General features: G+C 39.2%; 1 protein-coding gene across 1 annotated transcript in view; it reads left to right on the top strand.

Moving 5' to 3' along the window:
- Positions 1-13,339, top strand: part of PHLPP1 (PH domain and leucine rich repeat protein phosphatase 1) — a 255,340-nt gene that overhangs the window by 223,754 nt on the left and 18,247 nt on the right. The window contains exon 13 of the mRNA XM_010336870.3: positions 9,727-9,857. Within this exon, the coding sequence (XP_010335172.3) occupies positions 9,727-9,857 (131 nt within the window). The remainder of the gene's footprint in view (positions 1-9,726; positions 9,858-13,339) is intronic.

Below are 13,339 nucleotides of genomic sequence, written 5' to 3'. Positions count from 1 at the left end.
CCACCAGTCCACTATTGCTTAGAGCAGGTTGTGCTCTCTTCTGGTTCTAAAATAGACAGACCTCCCTCTGGATACAGATTAGCTCTTGATCATCTAGTAAGGAAAATACGATCTGAGTCACACAGAAGCCATACTTGGTTTGGCTAGACATAAGTCCATGCTGAGGTTACTCATGACTGAAGAACCTCAGAAGCAGAGGCGACCATGGCTATGGCACGCGTTTCTCCTTCCACTGAACTGCATAGCAGTCATATTAGTAATATAGTATTTTGCAACAAAAACCAAGCTATTAGTTGAATGATTTCTAATTAGTGACCTATTCTAAACCGTTCCTCTCTTTTTTTTTTGAGATAGGATCTTTGTCACCTAGGCTGGAGCCAGGTGTTCTAACCATTTTTTGAAGTGTATTTTAAGCAGGTGAAATAAGTGTTAATATGCAGTGAATGAAATTTGTAATTTGGGATTTAAACATCGTATCAGCAACGTCTTTGTCAAATTTCCATGTTCCTGTGGCTTATTGTTTCTAAGAACCACGTCTTTCTAGATGTTTTAATTATCTTTAGAAAATTATTTTCATGTTTGTGCCATCTAGTCATAAACTACTTGGCTAAGTTGAGTAAACTCATGTCTAGAATCTGTGTTACTGTAACTGGGAAATGGACTATGAAGTAGTTTTAATATGCTATACTCTTGAGGACAATGGCTATGGGAAGTTTAAAAAACAGACTGGATATATATCAGCTCTCAGTCAGCTGGAGGGAAAACCATGATCCTATAGTCACCATGTAGCCACACTTGGCTTGGCTGGATTCCAGCAAGCCCTGTTTGTTGTTGTTGTTCTTGTCTCTAAAGTCAAATGAAGAAGAGAATATCAATCAGCTCAGTCACAAAGACACAAAGAACATTGGGAAATGGCTGGGTCAGACTGGATGAGAGAAAGTGGATTGGTTCTTGGGGAAGTAGGAAATGGTTATGAAGACAGATCAGGAACCAAGTTTAGGTGTCAGTTTTGGGTGGCGTAGTTGACCTAATAGACATAAAAACGTCAGCTTGGCATAATGCACATCCAAAAACCTAAAACTAGGACCAGTCATTATTATGGTGCTGGAATCAGGTTAAGTAACAGTTATTTAGGAAAAAAGTTTTCCAACCATTGCGGAATTTAATGTCAATTCCCATTTGGGACAAGGCTCAATACTAGGGCTAAGGAAAAAGTAAGCAAGCAGTGTCTACTGGAAAGTGGCCATTGAAGCCACCCTGCACCCAGCCTCACCAGGAACAGACTAGCAGGAAGTTAAGACTGCGTATTCTCTCTGTCTTTCAAAATTGGTGTAATGAGTTAACTCAGCCTAGTTTTTGTGTGTGTGTGTTTTTAACTCTGGTTTCAACAGATCTTTCTAAATTCAAAGTGTACATAACAAAATATTACATGCATTTTATGGAGTAGGTTATGTATGTATGTAGATGAACAATAAGTCCTTCATGAGCCCATGCATTTTAGAAGGCATCTCTTTAGAGAGGCTCCTGGAGAAAGGAGCACCGTGACTCAAGAGTCCTCAGAGGAAGTGGTCTGTGAGGTGGTCATTGTAGTGCTATTCAGGTCCCTGAGGGCAAAGGGAAGTGCACTCACACACCTGGAAATCTGGGAGACAGCCTGGAATCACTTGTAAATTTCTTTTCAAGTCTCTTGTTCAGTCTAAAAATTTATGTTCATTTTATATTCTACTTTTTATCATTTCTCTTTGTTTCAATGTAAAGATAATGGCTCTTTCCCTCCACAATCTGAGTAAAACTGAAGCCCCCCAGATGCATGTGCCAGGTATCCTGTAACTTTGTAATAAACCCTTGAGTACCCCCAAGGGCACACATAATCAATTTTAAGAAGTGATGATGGGCCAGGTGCAGTGGCTCATGCCTGTAATCCCAGTACTTTGGGTGGTTGAGTTTGGAGGATTTCTTGAGGCCAGAAGTTCAAGACCAGCCTGCGTAACACAGCAAGACCTTGTCTCTTTGGGTGATAAAAAGAAGTGATAATTTAAAGAAATTGCTCAGTTTATACAGGATACGTTTTCTTAAAGTCAAAATTTGCAAATAGTTTTAGTGTTTGAAAAAATTCTGTATTTGAACAAACAGAATATTTGGATTGTTACCCTGCTTGTCATTTTTAGCAGCTCTAATTCCTGCCAATTTGAAGGTTTCCCAAGGTTTCTTTAAGGTTTCCCAAATCTAAAAGGCAGTTGAGAAAAATCATAGAGACACTGTATGTAAATTTTAAAAGAATGCATCATACGAAATTAAAGGTCTTTCTTGCAACTACCTATAAAGTGAGGAAGATTAAACATTAATGCACATTTCTCAGTGCATTAGTATATATTTATATATAAATATGATTTTTTTTTTTAAAAAAAGACAGGGTCATGCTCTGTTGCTCAGGCTGGAGTGCAGTGGTGCAATCATAACTCACTGCAGCCTCAACTTCCTGGTCTCACAGGAAGCTCCCATCTCAACTTCCTGAGTAGCTGAGATTCCAGGTACACAGGAGCCTGGCTAATGTTTTAAATTTATGTAGAGACAGGGTCTCGCTTTGTTATCAAGGTGGATCTCGAACTCCTGGCCTAAAGCAATTCTTCCGTGATGGTCTCCCAAAGTGCTGGGATTACAGGTGTGAGCACTGCTCACAGCCATAAATATGATTTTATGTAGAAAAATAGTACTATACTTTGGCTGTCAGGTCTGTGTTTGAGGTAAAAGGTGGGTTCAGACCAACTCATTCAGTTAGTAAGTTTACTTGTATGAACATCCCATGTTAGTGATAACTTAGCCTTCTGTACACCAGGAATATATAGTAATTTAAGAGAATTTTACTAAAAGTTATATATTGAGAAATATTACCTATATCTGTATATTTTACTATTAAGCTAAAATGTTCTAGTTCCTATAACATCCTAAGAAAGGGAGATGGTGTAGACTGCTTCTGTATGAGACATGATCTATAGGATCCAAATTCATCATTCCATCCCTCTGCCTGTCCAGCCTTGTCTCCTGCTCTGGAGCCCAACAGTCTCCAGCCTCAGCAGCTACTCATAGGGAGTTTCCTGATATGCCACACATACGTTATTTTTGTCTCCTTCCTGCTGTACCTGCTGTTAGCTCTCCCTAGATGTCCGCCTGTTCTCATATGCCTGATTAACTTTGATTCTGCACAAAAATCTTCTCTGGAAAGGCCTCTCTGGGGTCTTGGTATCTGTCACTGCGCTGCTGTGACCTGTGTATACTTCTGCCATATCGTTGATCATAGCAGCTAAAGGTTGTGTTATTTCCCCCGCTATGCTGGGAGTTCCCCAAGGGCAGGGACTGTGTCTGCCATCTCCATATGTCCCTGATGTTGGCTTCTTGCCTGCCTGTTTTGTAGGTATTTAATACGTGTTCTTTTGAATGAATACTTGGTTTTATTTCCTTTTATGAAGTTGGTGGGGAAATATGTTATGCACCAGCAGCTTTTACTTTGCAAGGGCAAGGAAATGCAGACTGTGATTGGGAGCCTCATTTTTGGAACTGACTGTGCTATTGGGGAGCACAGTGGAGGTGGTAGACCAGGGATAGTCTGCACGAAGGAAGGAAGCAAGGTGCTACAGAATCCAGCAGCCGGTAGGTTAAGCTGCCATTTCAGGACAGCACAGGTGGCTGTTTGGCAGATGATATGTAATACATTGCTATGAACATTGATATGCCTGTTTCTTTGGTAATGTTCTGAGGAAAACATAATAAAGATAGGCTCCATGCAGCTTTTGTGGCAGTTACACTTAAACTGTGTATTAAATTGAATTTCTTTTTAAGATATAATGACTTTTTTATGCTCTTATCTAAATGTATTTATAATGATTTTCCTCTAAGTCAAGAGTTCCTTCTCAGCTATGAGTTATCTCACTTTTTCTGAGGTTTGCATAATTGTTTTGGGCATTTTAACCAGAATTTTTATTATAACAAGTAATTTTTGTTAGCTATGTTCTAGAGTGGGCCTGAAAGAAGGAAAGATAATTTTCTTTTAGTCATGTTTTGGCCATATTTAACATTCTATTTAACAATATATTTTTAAGAAAGTTGTAGTACGCTAACCATAGAGGTACATATGGTAACAATATAAAATGTCATTTTTTTCTCCACGTTCGCTCAAATGTTTCCTGTTTGCTTAGTGGTAACCATTATAATGATTCAGCCAACAAGTGTTTGTGACACAGCTCAGCAGTCAGCCTATGTTGAGGACTATTGAAAGAACATGAACTAGTGCTTCTAAGTGTGTCACTGTGTGAACACCAGGAGGGCAGCCCCAGATAGCAACATCCTGTAATTTTTTTCTTTTTTTTGAGACGGAGTTTCGCTCTTGTTACCCAGGCTGGAGTGCAATGGCACGATCTCGGCTCACCACAACCTCCGCCTCCTGGGTTCAGGCAATTCTCCTGGCTCAGCCTCCTGAGTAGCTGGGATTACAGGCACCCGCCACCATGCCCAGCTAATTTTTTGTATTTTTAGTAGAGACGGGGTTTCACCATGTTGACCAGGATGGTCTCGATCTCTTGACCTCATGATCCACCCGCCTCAGCCTCCCAAAGTGCTGGGATTACAGGCTTGAGCCACCACGCCCGGCCACATCCTGTATTTTTTTTTTTTTCGGTTTTCTATAATTTCTGTGAACAAACCTCCGTTCCTATATGCAGAAGTTTAAAAAGGTGTTTCTGCTTATCTGCCATTAAAGAAAATGGTTGCATTCTTATGTAGAAGTAAACAGTGATACTTAAAATGTATTAAAATTTCATTACAATGCTATTTATTCTATGCTGAACTTAACCTAAGCACTGGTATCTCAGTTCCCATCCTAGCAGATTAAATTACAGAAGCACCTTACAAGAGTCCTTCACAAACTTATTCAAAAAGTAATTGTCACATGCCAGGCAATCATTTGTTCATTTGTTCATTTGTTCATCCTTTTCATGAAGCCATTAGTTGAGCATCTACACTTCCCAGTGCACTGTGCTTAGGATATCAGGGGAGAAACAGCAGCAATCCTTGCTCTCTAGGAGTCCATAGTCTCATGGAAGAAATAAATGAGCAGATAATTATAACAAGGGACACCTAATTAAAACAGGTTGTAGTAGAGTTGGCATTGAGTTGAGTCTTAAAAGGAATCAGGCATATTGCACCAGATAAAAAGCAAGAAAAGCACGAAGAAAAGGGTTGCAGGCACAGAGAGCAACATGCGTAAAGGCACAGACAAATGAAAGCATGTCACATGTATGAGCTGCAGGCACTCTGACATGGATAGAACATGGAGTGTGAGGAAGCCAATGTGCAGAGTTGGGGGGGCCTTGTTGGACATTCTGAGGAATTTGGTGTCAGGTTGAAGGACACCTGGGAGCAGGCTGACAGACTGAAGCTGGAGTGTGAGCGGATGGTGTAAACCACACTGAGAAACCATCCTGACAGCATTTGAGGAGTATATCGAGGGAAGCAAGACCAAAAGCAAAGTACTGGTGGAGCCAGAGCCCTCCGCGGGAAATGGGATGCAGGTCAGTGCAGGCTAGGGGAGCTCGATGGAAGGGAACTGGCTGCAGTGAATCAGACTCTGTCACAGGAGCCTTGGGGAACAAACGGGCCTGGGCAGAGGGGAGGCACAGGAGCATCATCTCTAAGAAGGTCTATGTTACAGGCTCCAGCATTATCTTCATAAGTAATTAGTTTTACCCTACTGAACTCATTTCATGATTTGATAATTTAGAGAGTGAGCTATTTTATATCTGTAGAACAAGTTTTTACCAATTTCATAAAATTCAGTATTGCTGCAGAATGCCTTTAATCCTTGACCAAAGGCATTTTCTGACCCCTGAATTTGTTTCTTTCAACTACTCGCATCCTATATTACTCACACTTATTAGCCCTTTATTTCACGTCTCATCAGTGTTCAGTAGGTAGTATATATCCTCATTTGTTGTCCTGCTATGCTGATGTATACTGACTGTGCTGGTAGCATGTCCCGTTATTACCAGTATTATCAATTTATCATTAAACTCTGGTTGACTGTTGATGTAACCATTTTTTATAATTGAAAAAAAAAAGCAAAAAAGAGATGACCATTTTCTCTAATATTAATGTTTAGGTTAAGTAAGTTAATGTACATTCACCAGAAGTAGTATGGGGTTATTTAAGGTGGCAGTGTATTAGGGCATTCAGGCTGCTATAACAACATACCTTAGACTGGATAATTTATTAACAAGAGAAATGTCCTGCTCACAGTTCTAGAGGCTGGGAAGTCCAAGATGAAGGTGCCAGGAGATTTAGTCTGATGAGGCCCCATTTCTCATAGATAGTGCCTTCCATATCTCCTTGTCTAGTGGAAGAGTGAACAAGCTTACTGGGCCTGCTTTAGAAGGCCACTAATCCCATTCATGAGGACAAAGCCCTTATGACCTAATCTTCTCCCAAAGGCCCCCCCCCCTTTTTTTTTTTGAGATGAGGTTTCACTCTGTCACCAGGCTGGAGTGCAGTGGCACGATCTCGGCTCACTGCAGCCTCCACCTCCCAGGTTCAAGTGATTCTCCTGCCTCAGCCTCCTGACTAGCTGAGACTATAGGTGTACACCACCATGCCCAGCTGATTTTTGTATTTTTAGTAGAGACGGGGTTTCACCATGTTGGCCAGGACGATTTTGATCTCTTGACCTCGTGATCTGCCCACCAGCCCCACTTCTTAATACTATCATATTGGGGATTAAGTTTCAGCATATGATGAAAATTTGTTGTGGGACAAACATTCAGACCATAGCAGATGGGACTGAAGATGGGGAAAATGGTTGTAGTAGAGTGACAGAAGAGTAAATGAAATGTAATGAAATTGCACCTGCATCTGAGATTTTTAAGACTTTTTAAAACAAATATAAATAAGGCTATATGGGGGGAAAAAAACCAGAATGCTAACCTGGTTGTGTTAGGGTGGTAGATTTAAGGGTATATTTTCTGAGCTTTTCTTTTTGCTCAGATCTTTGTGGATAATGTGGTTATGATGCTCTCAAATTAAATTATGATTATTTAGAATGACACTGTATTTTTTTTCATTGCTACTATTTGGAAGCAACAGTATGAAACACTTTGTATGAAAGCATTGTGTTTGAAGTCTGCTGAAAATATATTTTGCCAAAAATACGGGTTTTTGTTTTACCCAATCTCTACACTTCCACAATCCATACTAGATTTAAATTCTTTGAGACTTTTTCCAAATAAAAGGAAGATTTTGTTTACCTTTTTTTTGTTGTTGTTTTTTGAGATGGAATCTCACTTTGTCACCCAGGCTGGAGTGCAGTGTCGTGATTTCAGCTCACTGCAAACTCCACCCCCCAGGTTCAAGCCATTCTCCTGCCTCAGCCTCCTGAGTAGCTGGCATTATAGGCATGAGCTACCATGCCCAGCTAATTTTGTATTTTTAGTAGAGACAGGGTTTCACCATGTTGGTCAGGCTGGTCTGGAACTCCTGATTTTGTGATCCTCCCACTTCGGACTCCCAAAGTGCTGGGATTACAGGCATGAGCCACTGCCCCCGACCAGATCATGAAGCTCTTGTGTGTAAACTCCCCCTCGCCTTTTTTTAAAAAAGGGCCAAAGAGAGAACAAAGTAATTCCCCTTTTGATTATTTCTGTAAGCACTTTTGAAACTTATAATAATGTACTAATTCAGCCAAATAATTGAATGCTCTCCACTCCATGCTGTTGAACTATGGGGTCTATATTTTCTTATCTAGAGTGCTGACCACGCCTTTTCTCTTGTGTATGGTGAGCCTTCTCCACCTAGGTTCCCTGTTCCCTGACCACAAGGGCAGGCCCTCTTTTACAGTGCACCTTATTTTTTTTTTTTTTTTTTTAATTTTTATTTTTTTTTTAATTTTTTATTTTTATTTTTATTTTTTTTTTTATTTATTTATTTTTTTTATTTTTTTTTTAATATTTTTTTTTTTTGAGACGGAGTTTCGCTCTTGTTACCCAGGCTGGAGTGCAATGGCGTGATCTCGGCTCACCGCAACCTCCGCCTCCTGGGTTCAGGCAATTCTCCTGCCTCAGCCTCCTGAGCAGCTGGGATTACAGGCACACGCCACCATGCCCAGCTGATTTTTTGTATTTTTAGTAGAGACGGGGTTTCACCATGTCGACCAGGATGGTCTCGAACTCTCGACCTCGTGATCCACCCGCCTCGGCCTCCCAAAGTGCTGGGATTACAGGCTTGAGCCACCGTGCCCGGCCGGGTACAGTGCACCTTATTTAAGCTCTATATCAGTATTGTGAGAAAGGAGGCATCATTTCTACTTACGGGTAAAATGTGATTTTTTTGTTTTTTAAATCAACATGACCCTTTTGTGATTGTTCTTTCAAGTTAAATCAGGCAGGACCTGTTGGAGAGTGCAGATGTTGATGCCTTGACAGTAGCTTCCATACTTGACTCAACCTCTTTTTTTGACATAGAATAGGCGGGCTTATCTGTTTGTCTAGTTTTTGCTAATTTCTTATTCAGCTTTTGAAATATCTTCTCATTACCTGCCTTTTCCTCATTTGCATGTTCTTGTCTTTGTGGTGTTTTGTTTGTTTTTTTGTTTGTTTGGTTGGTTTTTTTGAGAGAGGGTCTTGCTCTTTTTCCCAGGCTGTAGTACAGTGGTGTGGTCTCTGCTCACTGCAGCCTGCGCCTCTCGGATTCAAGTGATTCTCATGCCTTAGCCACCTGAGTAGCTGGGATTACAGGCGTGTGCAATGACACCTGGCTGATTTTTGTGTTTTTAGGAGAGATGGGGTTTCACCGTGTTGGCTAGGCTGTTCTCAAACTCCTGACCTCAAGTGATCCACCCGCCTCAGCTTCCCAAAGTGCTGGGATTACAAATGTGAGCCACTGTATCCAGCCTTCTTTGTTTTTCATTTTGTTTTAAGAAGTTCCTTTAAACTTCATTTTAATGCTTGAGTTATAGTTCTCATGGCACAGAGGCTTTGTGAGCAGTAAGAAAACCTCCTATTAGAATTTTTTAGTTAATGCTTAATTTTATTTATTTATTTTTGTTTTGTTTTGTTTTGTTTTTTTGGTTTTGTTTTTGTTTTTGTTTTTGTTTTTTGTTTTTTGTTTTGTTTTTTTTTTGAGACGGAGTTTCGCTCTCGTTACCCAGGCTGGAGTGCAATGGCGCGATCTCGGCTCACCGCAACCTCCGTCTCCTGGGTTCAGGCAATTCTCCTGCCTCAGCCTCCTGAGTAGCTGGGATTACAGGCACGTGCCACCATGCCCAGCTAATGTTTTGTATTTTTAGTAGAGACAGGGTTTCACCATGTTGACCAGGATGGTCTCGATCTCTCAACCTCGTGATCCACCCGCCTCGGCCTCCCAAAGTGCTGGCATTACAGGCTTGAGCCACCGCGCCCGGCCCTAATGCTTAATTTTAAATGTAGAGATAACAAGTGGAAAATATAGGAAGAATAAAGAACATGGATTTTCTGTGTTATTCAAAGAAAGTAAGAAAATTGTATTTTATTTAGCAAAATCTGTTTTAAATGTGTATGGCAAAGTAACAGACAAGCCCCCTTTTCTGCATTTGTCTAGTATATTATAATCAATGGTCAGACCGATATGTATGCAAAGGTAGGAGTGTAGAACTCCCTGAAGAACTTCTCTAGACCATCTCTTTCTTGTTTGCACGTGTTCCTTTTTCAGTGTGTGGACCTGAGCTGTAATGAGCTAAGTGAAGTCACATTACCAGAAAACCTGCCTCCCAAACTACAGGAGCTAGACCTGACTGGAAACCCTCGCCTTGTCCTTGATCACAAAACCCTGGAACTACTGAAGTAAGTATTCTGTAAAGCACTGTACCCCCACTATTTTCCACTGGCAATGGGATTCATGTCTTAGTGAAAACAGAAACAAAATACGAAGTATCATTGACTTGTTATCTGTGTAACAGGATATGAAAGATGTGGGGAAGCACTGAACAACCAAGATGTAACTTACATCTCAGTAGTCACTGATAACATGGTTATGACACTTAATGCAAATGTGAAGAAAGGATTTTAAAAGAGATGGATGATGTAGGAAAAATCATCAGTGTGGCGCTAAAATCCAGGTTATTTAAATAAAACTGGGAATGTGGAGTAGTTAGATCCTACCAGTAGGTAGACCTTCACAGTTTGGGAGAGAGTTTAATGATGCTGTTTCAGTCCCGATATTGATAATTAGTGGTTGGAGTTTGCTGTGTAAAACCTTAAAGGTTACTGCAGTAGTAAAGATGTTTTAATGATAGTGTTCATCATAGAACTCTAAATGTCTATTAAGAAGAATTAAATAAATTATCCCCCACAATTGAATATTATAGAGCCATTTAAAAGTATTATTTAGAGCTATATTGCTAACTCAGAAGATCTTTACAGTATATTAAGTGAAAATATTAATAACATTACAAAGAAGTTTTATAGTATAATTCAATTTTTGCAATATAAATGTGTGTGCATTGAGTATATGTGCATGTGTATGCATACATATACCTAGAAAATGCCTGAAAGAATGTAAAACAGAAGTTAAAATGGTGTTATTCTCTGGATAACAGTATTATGGGTAGTGTTTATTTTCTTCTTTAAACTTTTCTGAATTTCCATAATTTTTTTTGCGATATATCAGTAGTAGTTTTAATCATTAGCATACATTAGTCATTATGCATGCCATATGTGTTTATACAAAGTGTTGGATTATTTCTTACTGAAAGTCATCTTCCATTATCTTAGGAAAATCAGAAAAGAACAGTAGAATTTTGGTGAATGGTACATTATTACTATCTTAGGCTATAGTGCAAGCCAAAGTTTGAAAAGCACTTAAAGTGATTGCTGGATAGAATTGGCCTAATTACTGCCTAATTTGTTAGCGTTTTAAGTACTTGATGAGAAAATTAATTTTGATACATAGTTGAAAAATGCTGCCTAAGTGCCCTGAGGAAGGAATAGAGACCTAGGCTCTCTCCATTGTTGATCAAGTCTCTCCATCTGTCTGGACCTATAAGATGAGAACAAAATGGCCTACATGATCTTTAAGGTACTTTTTAAGATCAAGAAAACATCAGTTATCAAAATAGATCATCTTTAAACAGATAGCTTTTGAGCATTTTGCACAAGTAGGATGCAAAGTTTTTGAGCATTTTTTACAAATAAAATTTCAAAATAATTGAACCAAGATTTGTTAATAAATGGAAGTAGCCACTTAGAGAAAAATTGAAGTTGCATTCTTATCTCACATCAAAATAAATTCCAGCTGAAATAGTTGAATCTGTAAAACTAAATTATTTTTAAAAGTAATAAGAAATCATATGAATATCTTCACAAGTTAGAAAAGGACTTTTTAGGCCAAGAAATGAAGAGAATCAGTCACAAGAAAAGAAATTAGTACATTTAGATTGGTTTTGATATTTATGCTGTGTAGGTTTATATGTATAATTTTTATACATAAAAGTGTTAAATGTCTTTCAAAAATTCTCAAGAGTAAATATAAATGGCAAATGACAAACTAGGAAGAAAAATAAAAGCATTAATATTCTTACTAGAAAGTGTTCTTGGTTTTTTGTTTTTTGGTTTTTTTTTTTTTGAGACAGTTTTGTTCTTGTAGTGCAGTGGCGCGATCTCAGCTTACTGCAACGTCCACCTCCCATGTTAAAGCAATTCTCCTGCCCCAGCCTCCAGAGTAGGTGGGATTACAGGCAGCTGCCACCACACCCAGCCAAGTTTTGTACTTTTAGTAGAAACGGGGTTTCACCCTGTTGGCCAGGCTGGTTTCGAACTCCTGACCTCAGGTGATCTGCCTACCTTGGCCTTCCATAGTGCTGGGATTACAGGCGTGAGTACCGTGCCTGGCTAGAAAGTGTTCTTATAAGACAGTAAGAAAAGTACTCAAACAAAATAAACCAAGGACATTAACATTTAACAAAAGCAGTACAAATAGTTACATGAAAAGATGTTCAAACTTACTAGTGTATCAAACAAATACAGAATAAAATGTTTGAATAATATTTTCCCCCTCAGAATGGTGCTGCTGAAAAAGTGTAATTTGGTATTACACTCTTGTTAAAAGCAGTTGGCCTACTGTTATCAAGCTTTTAAAAATATTCATGTACTCAGCCCAAAGTTTCCTATAGCAAAAAAATAATTCTCTTAAAATGTTACCTTCTGTTTAACATCTGGAAGGTTGTGGATTCTTAATTACTTGGAAGATTTTCCATATATTATTTGCACTTTTAGAGGGGTTGGCTTATTTGTTCTTTGTGAGCCAGGGAAGTGCATATGAGGACCCTTCTGTGGGATTGAGCTCTGGTTCACAGAACTCTCTCCGACTCATTTAAAGATATACAAGATGGCTGGGCACAGTGGCTCATGCCTGTAATCCCAGCACTTTGGGAGGCCAACGTGGGTGGATCACCTGAGGTCAGGAGTTTGAGACCAGCCTGACCAACATGGTGAAACCCTGTCTCTACTAAATACAAAAAAATGAGCTGGGCGAGGTGGTACCTGCCTGTTATCCAAGCTACTTGGGAGGCTGAGGCAGGAGAATTACTTAAGCCTAAGAGGAGGAGGTTGCAGTGAGCCAAGATTGTACCATTGCACTCCATAAAGCCTGGGCAACAAGAGTGAAACTCCATCTCAAAAAATTAAAAATAAAAATACACAAGAGTCAGCATTCAGATCACTGCAGATAGCTGCTGAGCCGCACTATGTTCAGCCAGGCAGAGAAGAGAAATTGCTGCTTCACTAGAAAGAATTATTTGTGTGTTGGAGAGAGGGGGTGGTTAAGAGTTATTTTTTTCCTTTAATAATCAGACTAGGAAATGGAATTATTTCTCTGAAGACTTTGTGTTCTATAAAACTTGTAAATGTCTTTAGAAATGAGCCTTTACTTTTCCCTGGACTTCAGGATGTATCGAAGAGCCTTAGGGCATGTCTTTAAAAACCTATTATATTGCTTACTGTTTCAGATGGATAAAATTGAGTACCAGGTCATATGAAGAGCAAATGGAGGACTGTCTTTTTTCGTTGTTGTTAATGCCTCTTGTATTGATAGAATTGAAAACTTAGAAAAAAAGATTTAGCTCTAGTCTTATTGATAAGTTAATACAAGGAATTAACTTGATTGGGGGATTTTCTATTGACACTGTTTTTCAGGTTAAGAGGAAAAGTAAATGTTTGCTAGTAATTGAGAGTAGAAACTTTTCTTTAACCATATATTTTAAATTTCAGAAAAATTGCCACCAGTTATTTCTGAGTCAAAGGAATACTAGTTAGATATTGATTTACTT

Source organism: Saimiri boliviensis, chromosome 13, assembly GCF_048565385.1.
Source record: "Saimiri boliviensis isolate mSaiBol1 chromosome 13, mSaiBol1.pri, whole genome shotgun sequence".
NCBI classification, from domain to species: Eukaryota; Metazoa; Chordata; class Mammalia; order Primates; family Cebidae; genus Saimiri; species Saimiri boliviensis.
The sequence above is the reverse complement of the archived record's forward strand: the minus strand, read 5'-3'. Positions and strand labels throughout refer to the sequence as shown.